This window comes from Brassica rapa, chromosome A03 (assembly GCF_000309985.2).
Source record: "Brassica rapa cultivar Chiifu-401-42 chromosome A03, CAAS_Brap_v3.01, whole genome shotgun sequence".
Lineage (NCBI taxonomy): Eukaryota > Viridiplantae > Streptophyta > Magnoliopsida > Brassicales > Brassicaceae > Brassica > Brassica rapa.
In genome coordinates, this window is record NC_024797.2 from 12,283,836 (window position 1) to 12,309,287 (window position 25,452).

General features: G+C 33.4%; 1 protein-coding gene and 1 pseudogene across 8 annotated transcripts; one reads left to right on the plus strand and one right to left on the minus strand.

The window, feature by feature from the left end:
- LOC103858304 (auxin-responsive protein SAUR50-like) lies at positions 1-22,263 on the plus strand. 8 transcript variants are annotated; one of them, XM_033288026.1, is made up of 5 exons: positions 1-16,503; positions 16,697-16,803; positions 17,530-20,326; positions 20,393-20,448; positions 22,069-22,263. In XM_033288026.1, the coding sequence occupies exon 1, from the start codon at positions 235-237 to the stop codon at positions 607-609; it is 375 nt and encodes a 124-aa protein (XP_033143917.1). In that variant the 5' UTR covers positions 1-234; the 3' UTR covers positions 610-16,503; positions 16,697-16,803; positions 17,530-20,326; positions 20,393-20,448; positions 22,069-22,263. The 8 variants fall into 8 exon arrangements, with proteins under 8 accessions (XP_033143917.1, XP_033143913.1, XP_033143914.1 ...); XM_033288022.1 differs by having other exon boundaries at positions 1-16,803; XM_033288023.1 differs by having other exon boundaries at positions 16,697-20,326.
- On the minus strand, positions 22,215-24,819 carry LOC103858303 (annotated as a pseudogene).
- Between the last annotated feature and the right edge of the window lie 633 nt (positions 24,820-25,452).

Below are 25,452 nucleotides of genomic sequence, written 5' to 3' on the forward strand. Positions count from 1 at the left end.
ACTTACAATGGAAACGCTTTTGTGGAAAATTCAAAGCGAAGAAAGCGAGCCACATGCTTTGGTCTCCTATACTCTCCTTCTCACTTCTTCCTCTTCTTTCTTATCCTATTTGTACCATTCCTCTTTATAAATAATCCTTCTTACATGTCTATACTCGAACATATACTTTTCCAAGAACCCTAAAATCCCGAGAAAAAATTAAAGCAAAAAAGTAAAGGGAACCTAGTTTTTATCATGGCTAGGCAAATAATGATCACAGTTGAGTCGTCAAAGAAGAAAGTGGGTGGAATTGTGAAGCTCAAGAATGTTGTAGAGAGGTTGGTGCAGATTAAAGGCTTTTCCTCGGCCAAGAAACCCTGTTCCGAGGAGTACGGCCGTGATTGTGTCCCAAAAGATGTGAAGGAAGGTCATGTTGCGGTGATAGCCGTTGATGGATATCATGAGGCTACACAGAGATTTGTTGTCCCACTAATGTTTCTAGAACACCCGATGTTCAGGAAGCTTCTCGAACGGGCGGAGGAAGAGTATGGGTTCAATCACGATGGAGCACTCATGGTACCATGCCGGCCAAGCCACCTCCGGAAGATATTGACCGAACAATGGTGTTAGAACTTTTATTTGTAGTGATTATATACATGGTCTACTTGATATGATATAATAAAACTGGATTCGTTACAAGAGGGACTACTCTAAAGCATTCATTCTAGTGTTTAACTATGCGTTGGGGGTATATGTTTCAAGAAAAAAAAAACTATGCTATGTTTGGGTATCTAACGATAAATTTATCTTATCACACCTTAAACTTGCATCTCGACAGTTAAGATGCAAATCATCCGGCGAAATTGATATGTCATAGTTTTAACTAACCTCAAAAAACTGAATTGTTTTAGTAAAATGACCTAAAACTCAGTGTTTTAGTATATTTTTTTCATATTTTAAACAACAGATTAAAAGTGTGCTGTTTAGTGCTCTTCGACTTTAGTTTGACTTGGGAGGTCTTTTCATATACAACTTTGTTTTGTTGGTCATTTTATTTCGGTTTGTTTACTCAGATAACTTCAAGTTTGAATAATATAATAGTTGTTCGTTGTAAAAAAAAATACTTCAGTTCGACTATTTTTGTGCTTGAAACGGTATTTAGTCAAAACTAGCTTGCATATTATTTTTCATATCTTTTTTTTTTAGTAAAAATGTTATAATTATCACTACCAATTTTTAGTTATTGACCGAACTACAAACATAAATCTATCTTGCTAGCTCTTTCGACATATGTTATGTCGACTTTCTTGCTCTCGCTGGAGATATATGAAAACCTCGCAAGTGCTATTGCACAATTCTTGTCGAGCTCAAATCCACCAAAAAAAGAAGTTCATTGAACAAAATGGGAAAAAAACTCTGTTTACCAAGAAAGAAGTGTGAGATTGGTTTATGTACGATCTATGAGTTCAACATGGCTTTACTAGCAAAACAACTATGGAGACTAGTTCAATTCCTGATTCGTTAGTGGCTCGAGTTTTGAAGAGAAGATACTACATAATAAGTTTGCTTTTACGAACAATATATGCAAGTAGCCCATCCTATGTGTGGACTAGTATTTCAGCGGCACGAAAACTACTATTTTGGGGAATTTAACAGAAGATACATTTGGGATACAAAGTCAGAGTGTGGGAGGACCCGTGGATCCCCACTACACCAGCTAGGCATGCTTGACCCTCTGCCCCAGTATTGCATCCGAACATGAAAGTCTTCGACTTTATTAATCAAGAATTGAAGAAATTAGATGTTTGATTACTGGAAGATTATGTTACCCAAACTGATATACTTCTTATAAGGAGTTTTGCCATAAACTCGACTCATCGTCGTGATACATTATGCTGAAACTACACTAAAAATGAATAATACACGGTTAAATCTGAATACTGGGTAGCTCAAAACTTATTAAAGAATGAGGAAGAGACTGAGGTTATGGAGCCTAGTAAAACCAAGCTCCAAGCCTTTGCTTGGAAAGTAAAAGCACCTCCGAATATATGTCATCTTATGTGGTAACTGATAACATGACATGTGGATGTAAGGCGAAATCTGAAAAGCCACAATATGAGATGCAACAACTATTGTCTCATATGTGGGGAACCAGAGGAAACTGTTATTCATGCGATATTTGAATGCCCTCCAACTCAAGAATGGTCCATATCAGCAACACCATCTATCCCCAACATTTTTTCATTACAAAGTATTTATGCCAATATGGACTACCTCTTCTGGAAAAAGAATAGCATTGTTGAACCCGAACTAGACAGAGATCCTTATCTCTGGCTAATCCGGTATATCTGGAAGGCTCATAATGATACATTATTTGGGGGGACTGACAGAGATCCGTTGGAGTTAGTCTGATATGCAGAGAGTGGATGTCAAGCATGGTTTAATGCAAATGAAATGATCATTCCTGCTCCACAAGAGCATAGTGGGGCGAAGAATTCCAGATCATAAGCCTGGCTAATATATGCATGGTAGATGGTTCATATACTTCCACAACACAATTCAGTGGTTGTGGATGAGTTTGGAAGATAGTTTTGGAAAGATTCAGCTAAGGAGACGAGAGACTGCTTTATATTTGAAAGTAGAAGCATTGCGATGGGAATGGAAAGTATGCTTCAACATTCGTCATTTCATCACTTTGGGACTAATTGCAAGGATCTGACTCACCATGGACATATTCTCAAAACCAGAGGGCTGACCAGCAAACGTAACAAAAAGGAGATAATGAAGCACATCCGCAAGGAGAAAGACCATAGGAAACTCGCAGCGGCGAACCACCACAAGCGCTACGAGAGAGAGGAGGAAGGCATAGAGGAATCACTTTAACAAAGAAAAAAAACAAAGCTCTAGATGACTCGTTGTCCTAAACCAGGTTGAAGGTGAATGCACTAAAATCATGAACTGTCGGCTTGCCATTCAACGAGAACCAGAGAGCCATGGAACACGCCGACGTGGAACAAATCACGATGCAACCTCCCGAGCATAAGCAGGCCGAGAGACCGCTTTTGACGAGATACCAAGCGAAAGCGAGAACACGCGCTGCTGCACCACTTTACTGGGACACCGGAATGAGAGAATAGCAGCTAGACGAAGAGATCTAGGACGAAGGAGCGACCTCATGAAATCACGCGCCGTCAAGGAGGAGCCCTCCAGCATCGAGGAGAAACTAGGAGAAAGTGAAAGACAAAAAGGAAGACGAGATGAGGGAAACAAGGAGGAGTCCTCAAGCGTTGGAGAAAGCACGACTCACCGGAAATAAACAGTGAATGAGCAAGAAAAGAGAGTTTAGAGAGTTTAATGATTTTATATCTTTGTTTGGTAACAGGACCCTAGAATTAAAATACAATGTTCTCACTATTATTATTTTGTGACACGTGTGTAAAACATAACAATGTTTAATATGTTAACCCTCGGAATTAAACCACCTATTGTTTCAATGCAACTTATGATGTAAGGATACCAAGCTAGGCACAAACACGCCTCGACGTCTTAACGGAGACTTTGTCCACTTTACAACTTTTTTTTTTTGAAACTTATCTTTTTCACTTTACAACTTATTGATACTTTAAATACAGGCTTAAATAGTAACTTTAATTTGTACAAATGATTAATCAAAATGAAAGTGGGGCAGATATTTTTTCTAGCTTTTGGTTCAAGCTGATAACTCTACATTGGTAGCGCTGCGCAGGAAAAGTAAAAGTTGATGTGGAGAGGAGATATGAAACGTCACTCATGGTTTTGAATACTGTAGATATCTATGTTCCCTATTAAATATATATACTGATATTTACATAAATGTAAGTTGACAGTTGGACAATGTACAAAAGCCAATAGAGAAGGTAGGACAATGTACACTAATCCGTACTTGTTGTTTCTCAATCAGTGCACCCACGAAACATGACCTGGGTGCAGTTCTGCCTGGGTGGACCGGTCTAAAATGGGCACTATTTTAAAGTTTAATCGCCTATATAAATATATAATAAGATTCGATTCTTAATTTTCTTGATTTAAAATTCAAATATAATAGTGGTGTGTTTTCTTCAAACGAAATCACATCATATGTGGTGTTTTCTCAAATAGAAATCACAATCAGTCCTCCACAATTGCGGTGTTCAAATAAGGTTAGATTTATTTTTACAGTCATAGTGATTTTTTATTTTTTCTCGAATGAATCAAAATCTTATTTCGAATAGGTAAGACCAAGTTGACAAAAAAAAGGATACACCATGTATATGAAAGCCATGGATCGAGTTTCCCCTTCTATAAACCATCGTGGTTTTCTATTAGTCACTATGGACGCCTAAACTACCAAAATTATACTTTTTTTTTTTTGCAGAAAAAAAAAAATTATACATGTTTCCTTTACCTTTTGATACCAATTTGGATTGTGGTTTGGGATGTAAGTAAATATGTAGCTACGCTCGGCGTTTCCTGTACTATATAACCGCGTTATAAACACGAAACAAAGTCAAGGGAGGTGAAAGTAAAAAAGTTAGGGAAATAAAAATAATTAATAAAAAGTTAAATAAAAATCTTTAAAAATATATCTAATGAAACTATTAGTAATGAACCTAACTGATATGATATCAGAATTCAAGGTAAAAGTCTAGCATATGATTTTTGAGATGTTGGGATTGAACTGTTTTTAATGGACAGTTTCTCATCCACTAAATGTTCCACATTGTTTATGTTGATGATTTTTGGGTAATATATATGTGTATGAGCAATTTTTCACTTATGAGATAGCTTTTGGGTATAAGTTAGACTCATCACTATTATAACACGGGTTTAACTCATACCTAAAAACTAGTTCATGAGTGGAGGATTGTGAATACACGTACGTATATATATTACCCAAGAATCATCAACATAAGTGACGTGTGATATTTAATAGAAAAAAAAATAAGAGTTTCTTCTAAAATCAACAAAATATTATATACAAAAAGCAAAAAGTTAGGTTTGAAGTTTGAACCGATACAGACTATAATCCAATACACAAGTTGATGTTTGCTTGTTAACTAAATGAATATATTTGGAAATATGTGTCAATTGAATGGGAGTCACTTTTGTACAAATCACACTGTTATAGAAAGATCATACATTACCTGTTGGCATTAATCTGTGAAACTAATAAATCAGAATTTATACACTTCTTTTTGCAACGGAAATGCATTCATAAGGTCGTTTCATAGAATTGATGATAAATTCACAAACCGACAATTTTTTTGCCTATAGAGGTAATGAGGTATTATGTGAATTGTATCGTTGGTATTGGTAAAATCAAAGTCAAATGTTAAAATAAAAGTCACAGTGAGAATAAAGTAAGAACAATCAGTACTTTCAGGTGCTCGAGAAAGACCTTTGAAAAGTCATTGTGCTCGGAAAGAACTTTAAACCATGTCACTGCACTCAGCATGATCTACTTTTCTAGAACCAAAAACCCAAATAAGATACACTTTGGAAAGAACAAAGCCTAACGAAAGATGCAAGATAAAGAGATAAATGGCGTCCACTACAACGATAATCACAAAGCCGGGCAGCCCTGACAATAACTATAAGAAGGCATGAACTTTAGAGTTTTATTTTTTGGATGAATTTAGAGTTCAAGAACACTGAGGTCCATGTTGACCATGAGAATACCATACCTTACCTAGTGTCGGTTCTGATGGGAACCGAACCACAAAAGACACTAGCTTCCAATCCACCAATTTATTTTTTGATAAACAAGATTTTAAAAGAAATTACTCGTGTCTATGTTATTTTAATGAAAATTTCAAAAATCGGTAAAAGGACAACTTTTTGAAATTATTTGTAGCTTGTAAAATGTCAAGTAAGGCACTGGCCATACCTTACAACTTTCTTGATAAAACCGGGAAGTAATATATATTATATATATGCATATATTAAGGGGACTATACTTTGCGTTTATTGTTTGTTGTATAATTTCAAAATATCACGAAGACCAAAAAATCAAAGCTGTAAACCCTATTACTTGTCAGCCACGTAGCCTAACTGTAAACGTTAAATTCTAGTCAAGGACATTCAAACCACATATATGCTTTAAAGTGGAACTGAAATAATAATAATAATATAAATAAATTGATGCTTTTTGGTCGTGCCCTACTGCTCTCCACAATCACAATAGCTTATGAATATTATTGATATTTTTTTTTTGATCAAAGCTTATGTATATTATTTAAGAAAATTATTATGTATGCAAATTGGTAAGGGTGTCCCACTTGGAAAAACATGTCGGGCAAACATTGAGCTAAACTGGCTCTATCCTGCAAGCGTATGGCCAACTTTGAGAGTGGGTCATAAGATGCCAATGAACAAAAAAAATTCTCTCGAGCATTATTGAATTTGAACATGTGTAACTGTTTTTCTTTTCTTTTTGTAATGCTTTCTTGTTGATTATTTTTGGGCTTTTAAATTTACACTGCAGTTTTAAAAGAAAAAATATATATTTTATATAACAAAAATATATATTTTCTATAATCTAAGTGCAGGTAGGAAAATGTGACTTGGATGAGCTGCACAAATCATAGTGAATTGACAATAAATTAAGAGTTTTTAGTGAAGTTTGTATATGCTTAAAAGTTAGAAAGCAGAGAAATGCAGAATCACTTTTTGATTAGGTTTTGGGTTTATTGTTTGTGATCCTAGCGTTTGTCTTCCTGTATCTATAGAAAACATTATCATGTAAGGAAACTTATCAAAAACTTTCAGTGATTTTCAAAGGTTAAAGTTATGTGGAACATATTTATATATATGGAACGTATTTATATATATAACAGAAGTTAGGATTTTTCTATAGTAATGTCCCATAAAATGAATAAATCAGAGCGAGCTAGAAGAGAAATATTACATTTTCTTACCAAAGTTTGAGATAACAACTATTCTCCTTGTAACGTTCCGAATGCTAGAGTTTGCGAACGGTTTACTCCTATATAACTAACAGTCCCAAGCATTCTCGTCATGGAGAAAAGCTTCATGCACCTATTTCATACACTTGAAGGAAGCTTACCCATAAAGATTGGTTCAAAGTCTTTAAGACTTTTATAATCAAGAAATATAAAAAGAACTCACTTGATCCAAGGAAAGAGAAGGTCATCACCATCGTAATCATCATTATCCTCAATCAACATTCTGAGAATCATATATAAATGATCGATACTGCTGAAACCAAAGAGGATAGATGTGAAAGTTAGAAGCTTTACCTCTCTTTCTCCTTGAATTTCTCAAGATTGAGACTTACCTATTTATACTCTGAAGATTCACACATTGGAATTAAGGTGGAGGCATTCAATGTAAAATCGTGTGAAGAGTGGAGAGTTGATGTTAATGAGGGCGTTAAAGACAACGCTTGAATTCAGACGGCTTCTGTAACGTTAGGGGATTTCTTTCGCAGGCAAGTACAAAACCATTCGATAAGACAGCGGTGCTAGATTCTAACATGGGCGGAAATAAATCGATCACAATAACACTGACCAAGATTCGACGCCGTTAGAATGAACTTGGCTTTGGACTTCGGATGCGACGATCATCAGTGTAACGATGGGTCTCGATTGAACGGTTTTATGGGCCATGTATATCGAAAGAATCACTTATCTAAATACCTAGCCCACCAAGAAACATCCGAGAATTTAAGTTTAGAAATAATGCCACATGTTACTCTCTCCTCTCCTATTTAATGATGTCCCATCACCATAAATATTATTTTAATATATAAACTAAGAGTTAATCCGCTTTACAAACAAATCTATTTTAATTTTCAAATGTTAATTATATAACTATTTTTCTGAACGTTGTATTCTGAACAACAACAAAATTCTGAATTGTATGTTTGTCTGAATACATATTTTCTTAGAAAATAATATATTTTTCAGTTAGATGTTTGATATAGTTTTCCATTTTTTATATTGTATATTTATTATTATTTTTTATACAATTCTCTCAAATATCTATTTTTAAGTTTTTGCAAAAAATGGCATTTAATAAAAAAAATGATCAAAATAGCTCTTTTTATTTTGAAAATTTTAATATTAATTTTTTAATTTTTAATATTTAAAACCATATCTTCAAAACCCCACCCCTTAACTCTAAATCATAAGTCTAGATTAGTTAAACCTATGGCATAAATGTATTTTTACTCTTTACTAAAAATAGTTTTGGTTATTTTTCTCATTGCGAGATATTTTTATGACAAAAATTTAAAAAATGCTATCCTAGATAATTTCTCTGTTTTGTATATTTATTTATTCTAATTTTCATATTTTATATCAAATGATAATATTATAGATGTTTAATGTAATATTTTTATTTCTTATATTGTATTTTTACTTATTATTTATTTAACTATAAAATCTACATTTTTGTACGTTTGATCGGGTTTCCCTGTGCACTAGAATGTATTCTCTATACTATTATTCTTTTTTTTAATTGGAACTCCAAAGTATTCTTGAACACCAGCAGAACTCCATAACTATTATAACTCACCAAAGTGACCAAACAAAAGTATACCAAGTTTTAGATGCAAAGCCAGAGTAAATCCTAGGGTTGATCTTATTTTGTCATCTGAGGATTTCACTTAGACGACAATGAAAATAGTTCGTTATAAAAACTCAATCCATCCTACAGTAAAAAGGATTGATCAACAAAACAAGACTAAAGAAACTAAAGTCGGATAAGAACCAGAGACAAGAGTCGGACATTCCAGGAGGCAAAAACCAAACATACTTAAACGTAAAGAAAAACACCTTCACTATGCAGCATAGACGAAACTGAAGCCATATCAATTCCACCTTTGCGGATGAGCGTAGAGAAGCCATCAACATAGACATCCAAAGAAGCCGGAAGCTATTATCAAGACCGAATAACGACTTCACAAGAGAACCAATCAACACTGATCCAACCTGTTGCTTGAGAGATATGAAAGAAGAGGCATCCAAACCCATGGGATCGAAGAGAACCCCTTACCCAAACCAGAACCATTCCGAAGGAGGAATTAATTTGCCGCGTAGAACACAGATGGAGCGACAGGAACCAATGACACAAATCATGATGTCGAGAGTAAGAATCCAAAGATGTCGGAGAAGGGATAGAAACAAGAGCCATAACAATAAGGATATAGGACAAAGACCACAGGGTCAAGACTTGAACCTATAATCATCTCCACCTTGACATAACAGAGAGGCTTCAACCGCAACGCCAAGAAACATGAAACTGAAGGCAACACAGACCTACGAACCCCTAAACAGAATGACTAAAGGACCAAAATCCACTCATTTAGGATAACGGGATAAAGTTTATTCCAGTGAATGAGCAAAAGACAAGACAAAGATGGGAGAACCTTCTAACCGTACGGAACAGGTACGGTGATCATTGATGAAATCGTTGACTCACAGAGACAAACCTTAGCAACGCTTCAAGAAATCTGAAGGAGGAACTAAGACTCCACATCAGAGCCCGCTTAGTACTACATTGCGCACCATAGATTCGGATATGTTCAAACCAACAAGCAAATCATTGGGACCACAACGGAAACAAACCACCTCTGATCACCATCCCAAAACTGTCAAAAACCTCAAAACGACCAGAGAAACCTATTACAAGACAATACATACCAGTCACAACACCTACTCTACTCGCCGGGAGCCCAAAAGGGCACACCAATTTCAATCGGCAAAACACGTGTTTTTAAAAAGATAAGGATCCAGGGTTTTTTTGAAGAAAATTAGCTTTTACAAAATGTAAAATAATTTTATCTAGCTAACACACCGAAACAGATTATTGCAACAAAACATCCCTATCATATTTGGCGAAAAAAAACTACTAATTTATTAAATCTAAACATCGAAAACTTTAAGAAATTTGGACTAACGAACTTTCAAAAGATCTGTGACGTCTTTTACATGTTTTAAAAGCTGACGCTGAATTACCCGATCTAGTTTTAACTTTTTCATATGAGAGTTTCCTTGTCACATACTAGTATTTACTTTTTCATTATGTTTGATTGTAAATTTAAATAATACAGAAAGTGTCTTCTTTCGTGTGATTTGTTGACACAGAACGGCCAATCGCAATTCGAAACGTTGAAATTAGTACTAAATGCTGGCTCTGTATTTTGCGTCCCACTCTCATTATGAGATTCCATTACGACTTTTCTATTTCATCGAATTTTCTTTCTTTTTCGTAATTTTTTAATTTTCCAAAGTAACAGACTCTCTATCTCTCGTCAGAAGAAAACTTTCAAAGAAACTTAAAAACAAAAATATCGAATTTTGGACCTGTATAATATAATATTTGGACATGAAATAGTATTATGTCCCATTTTTTAAGCATACAAGGATGATATCCAAAAATGGGGGGAAACACACTACAATCCCCAAAACATAGCCCACAAACGGAATTCTCAAACTCAAAACAATAATTACAACAAACACTAGATGATACTACATTCTTATAACCGAAACGGAAGACAATCCTTGCGAAGAATAATAGAAATAAATCATCTAGTCATTGAACAGTTGGCATTCTTGTCAAGAACCAACCAAGTACAAGAGAGAGTAAGTGATGAAGTGGCCAACACAACAACACCGGACCACAAATACAAGAGAGAGTAACTGATGAAGTGAGAGCATTATGTTTCATTATCATTAGTAAATTTAACATCCAATAAGAAAAGGAAAAAGAGGGACGAGATAGGACATGGATGCATGGATGGGGGGTCCGGAATAGAGTTGGTCCATGCCTCTATCCTTTGAGCCCACCGATCACGTGGCAAGGAGTGTCCCTTTGTACACTTTTACTGAAACCACCATGGGGTGTCACGTGACCTACCATTGGGTCGATCCACCCCACCTCATTGGAGCCACATTTTCGCCTTTATTTTTTATCCATCTAATTTGCTTTCCTAGTCAAAAGTATGGATGGCTAGTCCAATTAGGAACATTAATTTACGTTGAATAACTCTTTTTACAATCCATTTAGTAACAATATATTGTAAGGAAAATCAAGGAAGGAATTGTGAACGTCAATCTCTGGATTGTTATTGGTTGTTCGTTTTGATTCCTTCGTTGTATTTTTTTCTTTTTTAACTTTTTGGAAATGTTTTAGCAGTTTGGTTTTTTTTGTGGCTCTTGTCTTTCAATTATAACCGTCGCCTATATTTTTCTTTCAAGCGGTCGTGAGAGTGGCTTTCTTCTTAAAAAAAAAAACATTTCGTGCCATATGTTTTAGCTAAATTTTGTTCTGTCTACAAGGACATATTGCGTCCGTTGTGTTCTTTGCTGGGCTGTTTGCTTCCGAATAGTTTTTGTCCATCAGTTTTTTGTGTTAAGTTTTTGATATTATCTAATTTTGTAATAATTGTTAGAATAATGAAATTTCAATGGAAAATAGAAAGGAAAAAATGTACTGAAATATCAGAATGATTCGACTGGAACACGTCATAAATGGCATGTGGCCAACAATTTGTTCACTAGATCCACACCTATCTATGTCAGACTGTACGGATTTGGGATTTCTTTCAGGTGAACTGGGCCTAATGCGAATCTCCCCTTTTGATACTTCTAGTCGACAAACATTTTTCTTTAATCTCGTGTTCCACAATAAATTTCACATCATGAGCATATCCACTAGAAAAAGATATGGTTCCCGTGTTACATATTTTCCGTTGAGTAAATAATTGATTTTTGCAAGTAACAAATCATGAGCATATCCTCATTAGAATATGTATTTTAATTTCAGATACTCAAGTAACTAGGGTTTTTATTGACAAATATTTGATTTTTGCAAGTAACAAATCATGTCAAGTAACTTGTAAGTATTAATTTTGTTTTCGGGTATTTTATATAACGAATACTTGATTACTCGGAAAAGCTAAACCAAATAGCAAATATTTGAAATTTAGCTGGTATTTGGCAGTGCCCAGCACTTACTGGCAAGTGATTATGGAACAATAGGTACATCATACTATATTCTAGTGTTAGTCGATTAATAATAATTGCGGTAAACTTTTTCTTCATAAAGTTTACAAGTATATGCATTCTTTACCCTAAACCAAGCAACTTTATCGGGAAAGAAGTGGACGATTAATATAAGCCAACATAAATAAAATGTATTCAAACAATCACTTAAACTAAAAATCGAGAGGATGTCAAAAAAAAAACTTTTTCTTAACAAAGTACTTCTAATTATCAATTTATCAGCTATATATATATCCCTCCATAACTTATAAAATAATATTAATCTGGTCAAATTTAATAGTTACAAGATTTTCATCTGTACGAAATCATTTAGTATAAAATTTTAATTTGTCAGATATTTATCATTTCAAATAATATATATTTCTAAATGTGTTTTAAATACATAAATATTTTGATTTGTTTTATGTATACTTAATTAAATCTGATTTTAAGGAAGCCTTCCGAAGTTTTTTTGCCCAAAGTGGTACAAATTTTGGATATGTATTTTGTGTTTTATATATTAGATTCTAAAAGTTATAAATTCAACCTAATATGATTGTTTTGTTTATTATTTAAACATTAAAAATTATTTTTGAAGTTTTTTCTGTTTTGAAACCATTTGAATGCTTTTGCATATGCAGATTTTTTCCAGATTTGAGTCAGATTTTGGAAGACTTCTCAGAAGACTCTTCGGGAAGTCTTTCGAAATCTTCTGCCCAAAGTGGTAACTCCATGTGTAATAGTTTTGTTTAAGGTCTATTTTATGATTTGTATGTGTACTATTTTAGTTATGGATTATTTTGTAAACTTGAAGAGATGTTAACCAAAAGAATTTGGTAAATATGTTCACGTTTTTGCCACAAGTACTTGACATTATTGAAGTTATTGATACAACATACCTGAATTTTTTTTAACCATTCTACTCATTTATAACAAAACATAACAACGCAAAAACTTAGTCAAATTTACTAAAACTAAAAAAAAATAGTTCACAAGAAAACTTAGTCAAATTCACAAAAGATAAAATTTAAACTTTAAGTGAAAGTTGAAATTTCAAATCTCATGTAAGTTAAAAATTATATTTTATGATCTAAAAGACATATTAAACCACATGACTTGATATTATTGAAGTTACTTAATACTTTTGAAAATTAAAACATACTTTGAAGTTACTTAACACTCTTCAAAATCTAACGTAGAAGACTTTTTAAGAAGAACTTCTTAAGAAGTCTTTTCGGATTAGGTAGAAACATTAGTAAACATAAATATTTGAAATCTCATAATTATCACCAAGCAAGTTATGATTTCACCCATGAGTCCTAATATTGACTAATACACATGAATGAATAAGCTTAAAATATCATTTTCTTTCAAGGTTTCGTATTTCCCTCAAAAAATCCGATAAAGAGATTAATCAATAAAAAAAATCATACATTATATATAGAAGATTTACACATTGTCTTTTTCTTTCTCAAACGAACACAAGGCTAAACCGAATCCTAAGCTTATTGAACCAAATCCCTGATCTCCAAACCTGTTTAAGACCTTTTTATCTGATCTCTTAAACAAAAATCTAATTTTATTTCTCTTAAACTCTATATCCTCTCCAAACTTGATGACGCAAAACTTTATATAAACTGCTCCTCTCTTTGTTTTATGTATTTCTTACAATTTTTTTTGCATATTTTTCATTATGTGGTTTTGCTTGTAAAAAGGTAGATCTGTAGATTTTTGAAGTGCATTTTTGTTTTATTGTGTGTCAAATTCGAATAAAACTATATATTTAATTTAATGTGATTGTTTTCTTATTATTTGAACTTGAAAAGATTTATCTTTGACAATTTTCTCTGTTATGAACTAATTTTCAACGTTTTGGATATAGAATTTTTCAAGATTGAGGGCAATATATCATACTTCATTAATAGATGTGATTAGTAGAATTCACTCGAACTAGTCTGCAAAAGCTGGTAAGATCTCATTTTTACCAAAAAAAAAATTGTGTGCTAAATCCAAATTAAGTTATTTATTCAAGTCAAATTTGATTGTTTCTTATTATTTTAGCTTTAAAGTTCTGTCTTCTTTCATGGTTTCATCTCTCCCTCTAAAAAGTAAGATATAGATCTTTAGATTTTAGATATTTTTATTTGTTTTTTGTGTGTTTATATCTGAAAAAAATATTTATTCAAACTCAATGTGATTATATGTTTTTATTATTTTTTTTTCGAAAATTTCTAATTTCGAACAATATTTTATATTCAAATTGTTCTTATCTTTTTTGGATATGCAGATTCTTTAGACCCTCAAAATTTTCAGATATGAATTTGATGCAGTAGAATTTATTAGCAGAGCTCATTAGTACATTTAGTTAGCAGCTTTCGGGCAAACTTTATATGTTGACTTCATATAAGTTATCAATATAATAAATAATTAAGAAAACTCCAAAAAAATATTTTGAGCTATATATTTTAAAATCAGATTTATTTTGTAATAAATTATTTCCATAAAATATTTGATTGTAAATTATTCTTGATGCAATATTATCTAACTTGTATGTGTTTGGAGTCTTGTAGTTTAATATTTTGTAAGATACTATTAAACATCAACTTTATATGTTATGTTAGAGTGAAAAATTAAAAGGATATAATGACATTTTTGTAAATAGTTGATATGTTAGAGTGGAAATGTCAAAATGTTTTTCTCTACTTTACTATTTTTCAAGTATGTGAATTTCTTTCTATGAAATGGAAAGGAGATTATATCTAAAAATGCTTCAAAAAACAAATGCCTATGGAAGAATCTCCAAAAACGATAAATAAATACCCTTACATACAAAGTAAGATCCACATTCTCTAGGAAAATTTTAATTTTATCACAAGTTTGAAATTACTTTTAAATGATAAATATTTTTCTAAATATTATAAATTTATGATGAAAAATTAAACTAACTCTCTTTAATCATTTATAAATGTTTAATAATCATTTATAAAGGTTATAAACCCGACGCCACCCACTAATATATAGTACACCATAAAAAAATAATCACTAACCCTAAATTCAAATGTCAATGTATTTTTGATTAAAAGTATTTTTGAAAACTGCTTGCTAACTTAGAGTATTTCAAACAATATCTCAGTTCTCTACTATACTCAATAATGTAAGATTCAAACTTCTATGAATAATAAGTACCACTGGAAACACAATATGCTAAAACTAGGAGGCCAAGTTCAAATATACCAAAACTCGAATAATAGTCGATTATTTTAAACTATGCAATATACCTGAACATTTTGTTGGTTACAGAAATACGAAAAAATAATTCAGTTGTCCTTTTTATTTTTGCAAGATGATGTAATAAAAATGTTTTAGGGAATCAGTTTGCAAATAAGTTTCTTAAAAAAAATCTACGCCGTATTTTTACTGTTATCTTTTACTATCCATGAACAGTAAATCTTTTACTATCCATATCCATGGACAGTAAACTTTTGACCACTTGTAAATTGAACCAAAAAACTTTATTTATCTTCTATTTGCATGCAATAATTAGTTTGTTCAAAAGAAAATAAGTTGGAATGTAAACAAAAAAAAAGAAGAAGTGGGAAAGTGAGATTATTCCATCACAAGGTGGACTCCAAGACGGTAGCGCCCCTTCTGCCAATCCACTCTCTACCCAACATTTTTTTCTTGTTAATATATATCTTATGCCCCATTAAACCAATCCAGAAAATTAACATTTTGTCACAAGTATAAAGCATACATTATATAATTTATTTATTTATTTTATATACACACACACTTCTCTTGTATATTCACACAAAGATGTATGCTTTCTCTTTGTCTCTCCTCTCTCCTCTCTCTCCATCTCTCTGTTTTAGATCTCATCAGGTCTTCTCTGCTTAGTATGTGGCTTCCACGATCTGGTAACATGTATTATATACGTCATACTTTTTTTTTTTGCAAATCAAAATTTGTGTTGTTTTGTTTCATTTTACTGTTTTAGCTGTATAAAATACCAAGTTCAGACTTCAGAGTGTATTCAAGATTTTTCATTCTCCTCTCTCTCTTAGGGTTTCGCTTCTTCTGTTTTTTTTTCTTTTTTTGGTCTGGTTCCAATTAAGTAGAAGAGAGTAAAATAGACGTAATTACTTTACATCTCATCCAATCATAACAAGCCATCTCAACTATTCCACAATCTTTATCCTCCTATATATACATATATATACAGATATATAGTATATACGATTTGCAGGGTCTATAAATAAGGAGGCTAAATATTAACTATTTAGAGAAATATGTCAGTGTTAGTCATCAAGTTTGAGTTTGTGAGGCAAAAGATTACGTACGAGAAGACTGTTAGACGAAACTGAAGATTAATTTCTGGAGCCACGGTCGTTGTTTGCTGCTGTGGCATCATCAAGATTCACATCCGTTGATGGACGGTGGTGGTTCACTCTACCCAAAGTTCTCTTGTGAAAATGGGAATCTTGATGATGCTGCATCGGTAATCAACGGCTATCCTTTTCCTCTCTCTTTTTTATTAAAATCGTAGTTTTTAATCGATCCAGATCTTCTTCAGGTGGGTCTTGTCTGCTTGAATTCTTTTTTTGCTTTATTCTTTTTTATGTTAACCTATTCTCTCCACATATAACTTTTTGATACATAAAGATCTGACCAGAATCTCAAGTTTTTCGCAGTAATTTTCATGTTGCTAGCTTCCTTTCACACAATATACGAGTGGATCCACGAGTTTTCTTCTATCCATAGGTGAACAAGAGTCATATCACCAATTGATCTAATTAAGGTAATTATGTTATTGCCAATCTCAGCTTGGATTTCCCCAACATCAAAATATTCTTTCTTTAATAAAAAACAATAAAAATGGTAATGATATTGGAAGTTGAGATAATATAAAAGGGTCTATATGAAAGTATTGGTTTCTAGCAAAGAAAGGTTTCCAAGATACACTGTCAATTCTTTTTTTTTTGTTGGTTGGTGTTAGCTAATACATTCAAACTGAGAATCAAAAAGGAACTTGTTGGTGGACCTTACACATTGTAGATCGATTAGGCATATTCAGCCCCACCTATTTTGTCCCCTCTATTTACATACTTAGATGTTCTTCTACATATGCAAAATGGAGCAAAACTACTTTCATTTTTTTTGCTTATTTTTAATATGATAATACTAAGGTTGCCTAGTATAATCTTTATCATCATACATATATCTATATATTGATGAATTGGATTCAGACAAAACCAATCCATCGAAATGAGTTTGTGGTTTTTACTAAGAGGAAAAATCAGCTGTAGAAACATGGCATATTTATTGTCCAAATCAAACTCTAAATAATCGTCCTCTTTTTTTTTCGGTTTAAAACGTAGTACATGTAATTATGTGTTTAGTAATGTATTAGTTATGTCATGGAGATTTTGTGTCTCCCTCCGCACACATTTAGTTATTCGAAAAATAAATAAAATCATTTGAGGCATATCTATCATTATAAATCAAATGGTTTGGAACATGCCAGAGCTTTGGAACGGGTTGCAAGGATATAATTGCCATGATTAAAGAGCTCCATGTTTAACCAAGCTTTGTAACATAATTAGAGAGGATAAAGACTCTGTAGATATGCTTTCCGGATTTCAATCCACGAGCGCAAAATTATATTTCTGATTCTCTAGCTAGAATTGCACGGTCTTTCAATAGAGAGCTTTATTTTATCGGTTCTTCTATTCCGATCTGATTATCCAGACTACCTCAAGTTTGAGTAATAGAATAACCGTTCGTTGTAAAAAAAAAATCAAATGGTTTTTGATATATAGGATGATCCCTAAACTGCATCCAGTTATCACGGTACATAAGTGTAGCGAAATTATTCTATCTCATTCATGTAATGCCCCATGACCACCATTTACAGATTATGATGATCTTTAATAAGCCAGACAGACCAGTATATTTTCATTATCTTTTCTGTATTAGCAATTGAAATTTTTTTTTATGAAATGTATTAATCTCCATAGTCTTTTTTACATGCATATCCTATGTATTTGTTAGAACTACCAAGTGAGGATATAAGCTATACAAGCATGGTTGAGTTTATGATATGTTTTGTTTGGATAGTTTCATGTGTTCTGGTTATCTTCGCACTCATCTAATAACTATTAATGCTATTAGAACATTTTATGTACAAATTCAAAGAAGAAATTCATTAGAATCTGTACGCATCTAGATCCGTCAAAAATTAGATGGTATATAATGAATGGCTTGAAGGGGTGAATATATGTGTGTGGTCCATTCCGATTGAAACTAAACGCAACTCTGGGTATGTGAGGACCATTTCTTTATACTGTGTACTTATTATTCCCAATTTTCTCAAACTTTAGGCACTTAATGTATTCGTATCACCAAATTGACCTTTTGTACACTATTTAGAGTTTTACATGATATATTCTTTCGAATATTTTGTATGGCTAGGAATTTTTGAAAGTAATATCCACAATTTTATGCAAATTCAAACAGTTTGTTCGACAAATATAGCACTTTAATGTCACATTATTATGTGTTACAAAAAAAAAGTGTTACAAAAAAATAATGTCACATTATTACCTTTAGATATCAATAGTATATGATGAGACGGTTAAGTTTTTGATTTGAGAAATATATATTACTGACTACACACTCTCTTTTGTATTATCTCTTTCTGAGTCAAAAATTTCTAAATATAATTATGTGATTGTTTCTCTTTCTATTTCTAGCTCTGACGATACTTTTTAAGTATAATATATTTTGGACCTTACTATGGTGGAAATGATTAAAGTTACAAAATTTATATTATCAATTAATTAGTCTTGGAACAACTTTTTTCTGTAGACGTCCCTTCTGTACATTTGGAGAATATGAGTGTGATTGGGAAACTGATCATTTTAATTCTCAAAGAATTTGAATTTGACAAATAAATTCCCCGAATCTGCATTGACTTTGCAAAATTGAACTTTTGAAAAGTCCACGTTGAACGGTTAACGGAAAACGTTAAGTCTAATTGTGTGGCCCTCTTTTAATCTTGTTCGACTTTCATGTCTTCTTCCTCCTCAAATCAAGCAACATAAACCCTAAATTATCCATTTTTAGCTTATAGTATAAAGGTATTTTAAGAACTATTTACTATGTTTTGGAGTCTTTTAACATATTTACAGGCTCATGAGTATTTTAGAGAAAAATAATGATTTGGGTGTATTTTAAAGATAAAATGAGAAGAAACTCGTAGTTGACCATCGAACCTGTCTAAGAGTTAACGATCAGAGACAAACATCGATCATGCATGCCATCGATCAACAGTGAAGCGCACAAAACCTAGCTTGGTTTCCAGCCGGCTTAAATCCCAAGTCACGACATTTTTACATAAATACTCATGGCCGACTTTTAACCTAATATTTATGTGTTCAGCCATTGTTCTAGGCAACACACGCTTTCAGCAAACAACAATTAGGATTTTTAGTAGATTTGGAGAGAAGATTCAAGACTCCTTCAGAGATTTGTACTGGAACTCCAGTATTTCTAACCTTAATCTATTTATGCATTTTATTCAGTTTATGCTTATGAATTGTTTTGCTATGTCTGAGTAATTCACTTGTTAGATTTAGAGTTCAAATAGGTTAAGAAGGATTAGCCCAAAATATAGAATTGCTAAGGTGATAAATATCCCTCAACGAATTGTGATTAACGGGTTTGTTCTAAAGTAGCTAACTAGATATTTGAACTTAAGATTATGGACAACTACGATGATAGGTTCTGCACCAAAACTAATTCCTTTGAGCTAGTATTGCTAGAAACAAGGAAAAGTTGATTTAGACAATATTAGTGAACATATTGATCAACTCGCTAACGCCTGTTTAAGAGAATATTGATTGACGTACTTACCATAACATCGATCGACGTTCGATCCGTATCAATAAGTGACAGCTGAGATATTGGACCGTTCCCAAACTCTGACCAATTTGCAAGTTGAAGAAGATTCGGATCCAAGCATGGATGGGCTTGTTCCTTAAGAAATTCCAGTGGAGAGGGATAGGGAAAGGGAAAGGTGTCCTAAGAACAAACAAGTTGACATTGATGGGATGAAGCTGCCTGTGGAGGAGTGGTACTGTGGATGCTTCAATAATCAGGCTAGCGGAAGTGGTACCGATCAGGTCCATCCGCCGATGTTCAATGCTCCCGAGTTTGATGCTTTCTTCAACTCTATTGGGGCTAACTTCGATACGCTCCCGACTGATAGGGAGCCTGCCGGGTTGGACCAGTTTTTGAGAGCTTCGCGGATGTGTAACGGGGTTAGTACTCATACTTAATCAGTTTTGTTCGCCGAGTTCCCTTCTAACTCTCGAAAATTCTTGCAGTGCGTCCACATAATGAATGAAGCCCTTGCTGCGAGTCGCTTGGAAGAGTATAAACGGTATTAACCATACTATGTGTTTTGTTTGCACATGCGAGTATAATCTTTTTATGAATACTTATTATGTCATATCTTATTAATTTAAAAATCAGCATAATAAGTTATCATCTATATTTTCAAAAAAGTTTGAAAAAAATATCAAATTATTTATAGATGACAAATTTTTTCATCAAAATATATATATGCTTTGTTGTGTGAAATTTTTTAAAACAGTCACATATTAAAAATATTTTAGAGAATATCTTTATTCAAATGTTTTTGCTTGATTAATATTTACTATAAATTGTTTATATCTTAAATTTAAAAAAAAATTATAATAGAAAATATTATTTCCAAATAATAACCCCATTTTTATAAGAATTTTTTCTTAAATATGCTTTTCAATTCTGAAAATTTTATTATATGAATTTATATCAATTATCAAATATATATATTATAGATATAAAATTGTTTGTAATTATATAATATATATATACATTAAGAATATCATAAACAGGTTGGAGAGAAACTTGGCGTTTTAACTGAAAAGTTAAACACTTGCAGTATACCCATAAAATTAAGTGTTTTGTCCGCGTATGTAGACATGATCATATTAAGAATATTTATTATTACATGTTTTACTAATTATAAATACCATCATTATTTTTTAATGATTGAAAATCTTAGTTTTAGATAGCAACACAATACATATATAAGAATTATCTTGTAATTGTATGATAAATTCATTAAATAAGAAATATGTCAATGATAATTATATATAAAATAAATAAATCTAATTATCCATTAGGCTATTGAGATTTCAAAATTTCATTATTTTATACAGTTAGTAGTTTATAGAGATATTTTTGTCCATAATCTTTTAATACACCATCTTTATAATTATAAGATGTTTTCAAATCAATTATATGATCACCATGTAATACGATCACCATCACCATTGAAAATAACTTTATGATAACATGGAATAATCTATCTTCTGATTATATTTCTTATGAATAAAATCGCTCTATTATATATAATACAAAAATAATAAAATAGTATTGATTATAATAACTTATGAACGATAGTAAAAGAATATAAATAATAATATAGATCTATTGGATTAAACTAATTTATGATCATTATAATAAATTATTCATTAATGATAACATTGACTTTAACGGTTCTAACTTTCAATTTAAGAACTCGAATGCGAAAAAATCAACACAAATAATAGTATAGATACATGTGGACTGCAACTAGTTAAAGAATTAAATACTCATTTTACTAATTTCTGGAATTAAAAAGGAAAATCACGACCATGTTCAAATTAACACACCTTTGTCATTTACTATTTAAAGATTTTTTTGGTAATCATAGTTTTGTATAGCCAATTATAAGTTGATGTATTATTTTGTATAAACAACAGTTAGAAAATAAAATTTTTGAGATGTAGATTAAAGCCTAATATCGTTACATTTAAGTGGATGATATATTACCATGTGAAGAGATGGAATTCCATAAAGTTGGATTTGGTTCTCGAGTTAATGCAGAAAGAAAGCGTAACACGCTTGATCGTATGATCTTACAAGTTAAAGGAAAGGTTAAAGAAAAGCTGAGAGGTTTGTTTTGACAATGCAGGATAAGAAGTTTTAGAGTGGAGGAATAGTTCTTGATGCTACAGTTTTTGATTGATTAGGGGGGTAATGCAAGAAGTGGCATCAAACCTAAAGTCTTGTTGCGTCTTATCACCTAAACACAGAATTAGTATTTTGAATGCAGAAACATTCCAAGTTTTATTTTGCAATCAAAATAATCAAAAAAGATAATTTATTTCTTGTGCCGTTAAACAATCTACTCAAATCCCCATAGAAGAAAGTAAGAAAAAAAAAGAACACTGGGGACAACATATATGACCATAAGATTATAAGGTGTTTTCATTAGACCATGAGACCCTGAGGAGGAGCAGCAGCAGGAGCCTTAGGTTTGGGTTTGTCAACAACAATGGCCTGAGTGGTCAGTACCATCCCTGCAACCGATGCAGCGTTCTGAAGCGCACATCTCGTGACTTTAGCTGGATCAATCACTCCAGCTTCCAACAGATTCTCATAGGTATCAGTCATGGCGTTGTACCCTATCTCCCATTCACTGAACATAATCTTTTCCACTACCACTTCTCCTTCGATTCCAGCGTTCTGCGCAATAAGCGCAGCTGGTGCCACCAAAGCCTGAATATAAAAACACAAACCCTCATAAGGATCAAAAATCTCAAATGATCGTTAAAACTTTGGAATCTTTACCTTCTGTACTATGTCAGCTCCCAAACGTTCATCAGCATCCTCCAGCTTCTCTTTAATGGCAGGAATCACAGTGGAGAGATGCACCAAAGTGGCACCACCACCAGGAACTATACCTTCTTCGATAGCAGCAAATGTAGCGTTCTTTGCGTCCTCAATACGAAGCTTACGGTCCTCAAGCTCAGTTTCAGTCGCTGCTCCCACTTTAATGACCGCAACACCACCAGAGAGCTTAGCTATTCTCTCAGCGAGCTTCTCTGAGTCGTAGACAGAATCAGTCTCGAATAGTTCTTTCTTGAGCTGAGAGATACGAGCTTGTAACTCGTCCTTGGAAGCTGCATCTGCGATAAGTGTAGTCGAATCTTTGCTTATGGTGACTTTACGAGCAATACCCAACTGATCTATTGTTGTGTTCTCGACCAGCAAGCCCATGTCAAGGGCTTGGTACTCAGCTCCTGAAGAACATACAAACAAAGAGGAGACAAAGTTCAGAACACAACACAGAGGGAACACAAAAGCTGTATGCATCTATCTGCATGTGTACCTGTCAAGATAGCGATATCCTGAAGCATAGCCTTTCTTCTTTCTCCAAATCCAGGAGCCTTCACGGCGACAACGTTTAGGACACCACGGAGTTTGTTCACGACAAGGGTTGCTAAGGCCTCACCTGTAACATCCTCTGCAATAATCAGCAATGGAGCTCGAAGCTGAGTGGTCTTCTCCAAGATGGGGATGATGTCTTTGATTGCAGTGATCTTCTGATCAGTGATCAACACCCTCGCATTCTCAAACTCAACTAGTAGTTTCTCAGGGTTTGTAACAAACTGAGGTGAGATGTAACCTCTGTCAATCTCCATTCCTTCTTCAACTTCGACCGTAGTCTCAAAAGAGGAAGAAGATTCAATGGACAAAACACCATCAGGTCCAACTTTGTCAATGGCATCAGCAATCATTGTTCCCACAAGCTCATCATTTCCAGCTGAGATTGTAGCCACGGCTGGGAAAAAACAAAAACAAAAGCACAATGTTAACAAACAGTTTTGACAATCAACATTGGACTAAGGAAAAAAATTAGTACCTTTGATGTCACTACCACCTTTGACAGGTCTAGCTTTCTTCTCAAGCTCTTCAATCAAAGCTTGAACAGTCTTGTCGATTCCCCTCTTGAGGGACACAGGATTGGCACCAGAAGTGACACTCAATAATCCGTGTTTGATTATTTCCCTAGCAAGGACAGATGCAGTTGTTGTCCCATCACCAGCTGAGTCATTAGTCTTACTAGCAACCTTTCTCCACACAACAAACGCACCAAATCAATCCACCATTAACAGAAATAACAACAAAAGTTAAAAAAAAAAAGCTCACACACACACACACACACACACTAACCTCACGGATAAGCGCTGCACCTGCATTCTCCATGGCATCAGGTAACTCAATAGCCCTGGCAATGGTGACTCCGTCATTCACAACCTTGGGGCTTCCAAATTCATCCAACACAACATTTCTCCCTTGAAAAGAGATTTCAACAAGGTTAAGACAAAAGAGAGATACAACAGACATTGAGATTGTAATGATACCTCTAGGGCCAAGAGTGAGACCAACAGCATCAGCAAGCTTGAAGAGCAGCTCTTGAGCTCTGGTCGAAAGAGATTTCCTTAACATTTGCTCTGACACTGAAACGTCTTCTGTAGCTTACTCTTTGACCTTTCTGCTGATTTCCACCACTCAGCTTTCCCTGAACACACACCCACAAGAAGGTGAAGAGAAGCTAAATTGAGAAAGGAACCATTTTTTACACCAACCCAGAAACTTAATAGAGAATGAAGTAAAATTCAAATCAAAAAGAGTGTAGCAAAACAAGTAAAGTAAGATAGAAAGTAAATGGGCTAATCTCAGACAAAGGCCTTCACCTGTCGAGAGGAGCAGAGGACGGAGGCGGAAGAGAGAGCGTTACTGGACGCCATTATTCAGACCGGAGCGAAGGTGAACGTTTGTGGATAAGGAAATGGTTTTAGTGTAGAACGAAAGTGAGGAAGAAAGGGTTAGGGTTTAGAGATATATGGAGAAAGGATCAAGAAGAAGATTCTTTTGTCTTTCGTTAAGAGAATCGTTGATTTGAAAACGGCTTTTCACCTACTTTCTGTTCTTTTCAACGGCCTGTTTTGTTTCTCTGTTTGTGGCCCAAAACGCAAAACCAGTCTTATTATTTCATTAGAGAAGGCCTTTTTCGACTCTAAGAATCCCCATCAACAAACTTATATGTTGGTTGTCTTTTTCTTTAAACTCAAGATATTTAATTAACACTTGTAAGTTTTTAAAAAAGAGTTGTTACGTTTACCACCAACTGAAAAACGAATAGCTTGCAAGCATATTGTATTAACCATCCCATACAATACTCAAAGTAGCTTCTGTGACTTTACTATAGTGCCCTGACCGTTCATGACTAATGGGCCACTCGCCGTTCACTCGGTCTGTGGACCCTTCCCATTCGATGGACAGTGCATTATTTTTTTCAGGCCTCGTAATCATTGTTTATTGTTCCTGCAATCATCACTCGATCTTTCTCCGTCATTTAGTCTCAATTATATGGTATCAAGAATCACTTTCCAATAGGTAATTCATCATTTCACTACTCCACTCCAAACATTTTTAACTCTAGAGTTTTAAATAGATGTGTGACGGAAAAAGTAAGTCAACTTTGATAACATAAGTAGCCAAATCAATT

Bases quoted from the DNA above. Each gene is read 5' to 3' on its own strand.
- LOC103858304 (XM_033288021.1), top strand. From the start codon at position 235: ATGGCTAGGCAAATAATGATCACAGTTGAGTCGTCAAAGAAGAAAGTG.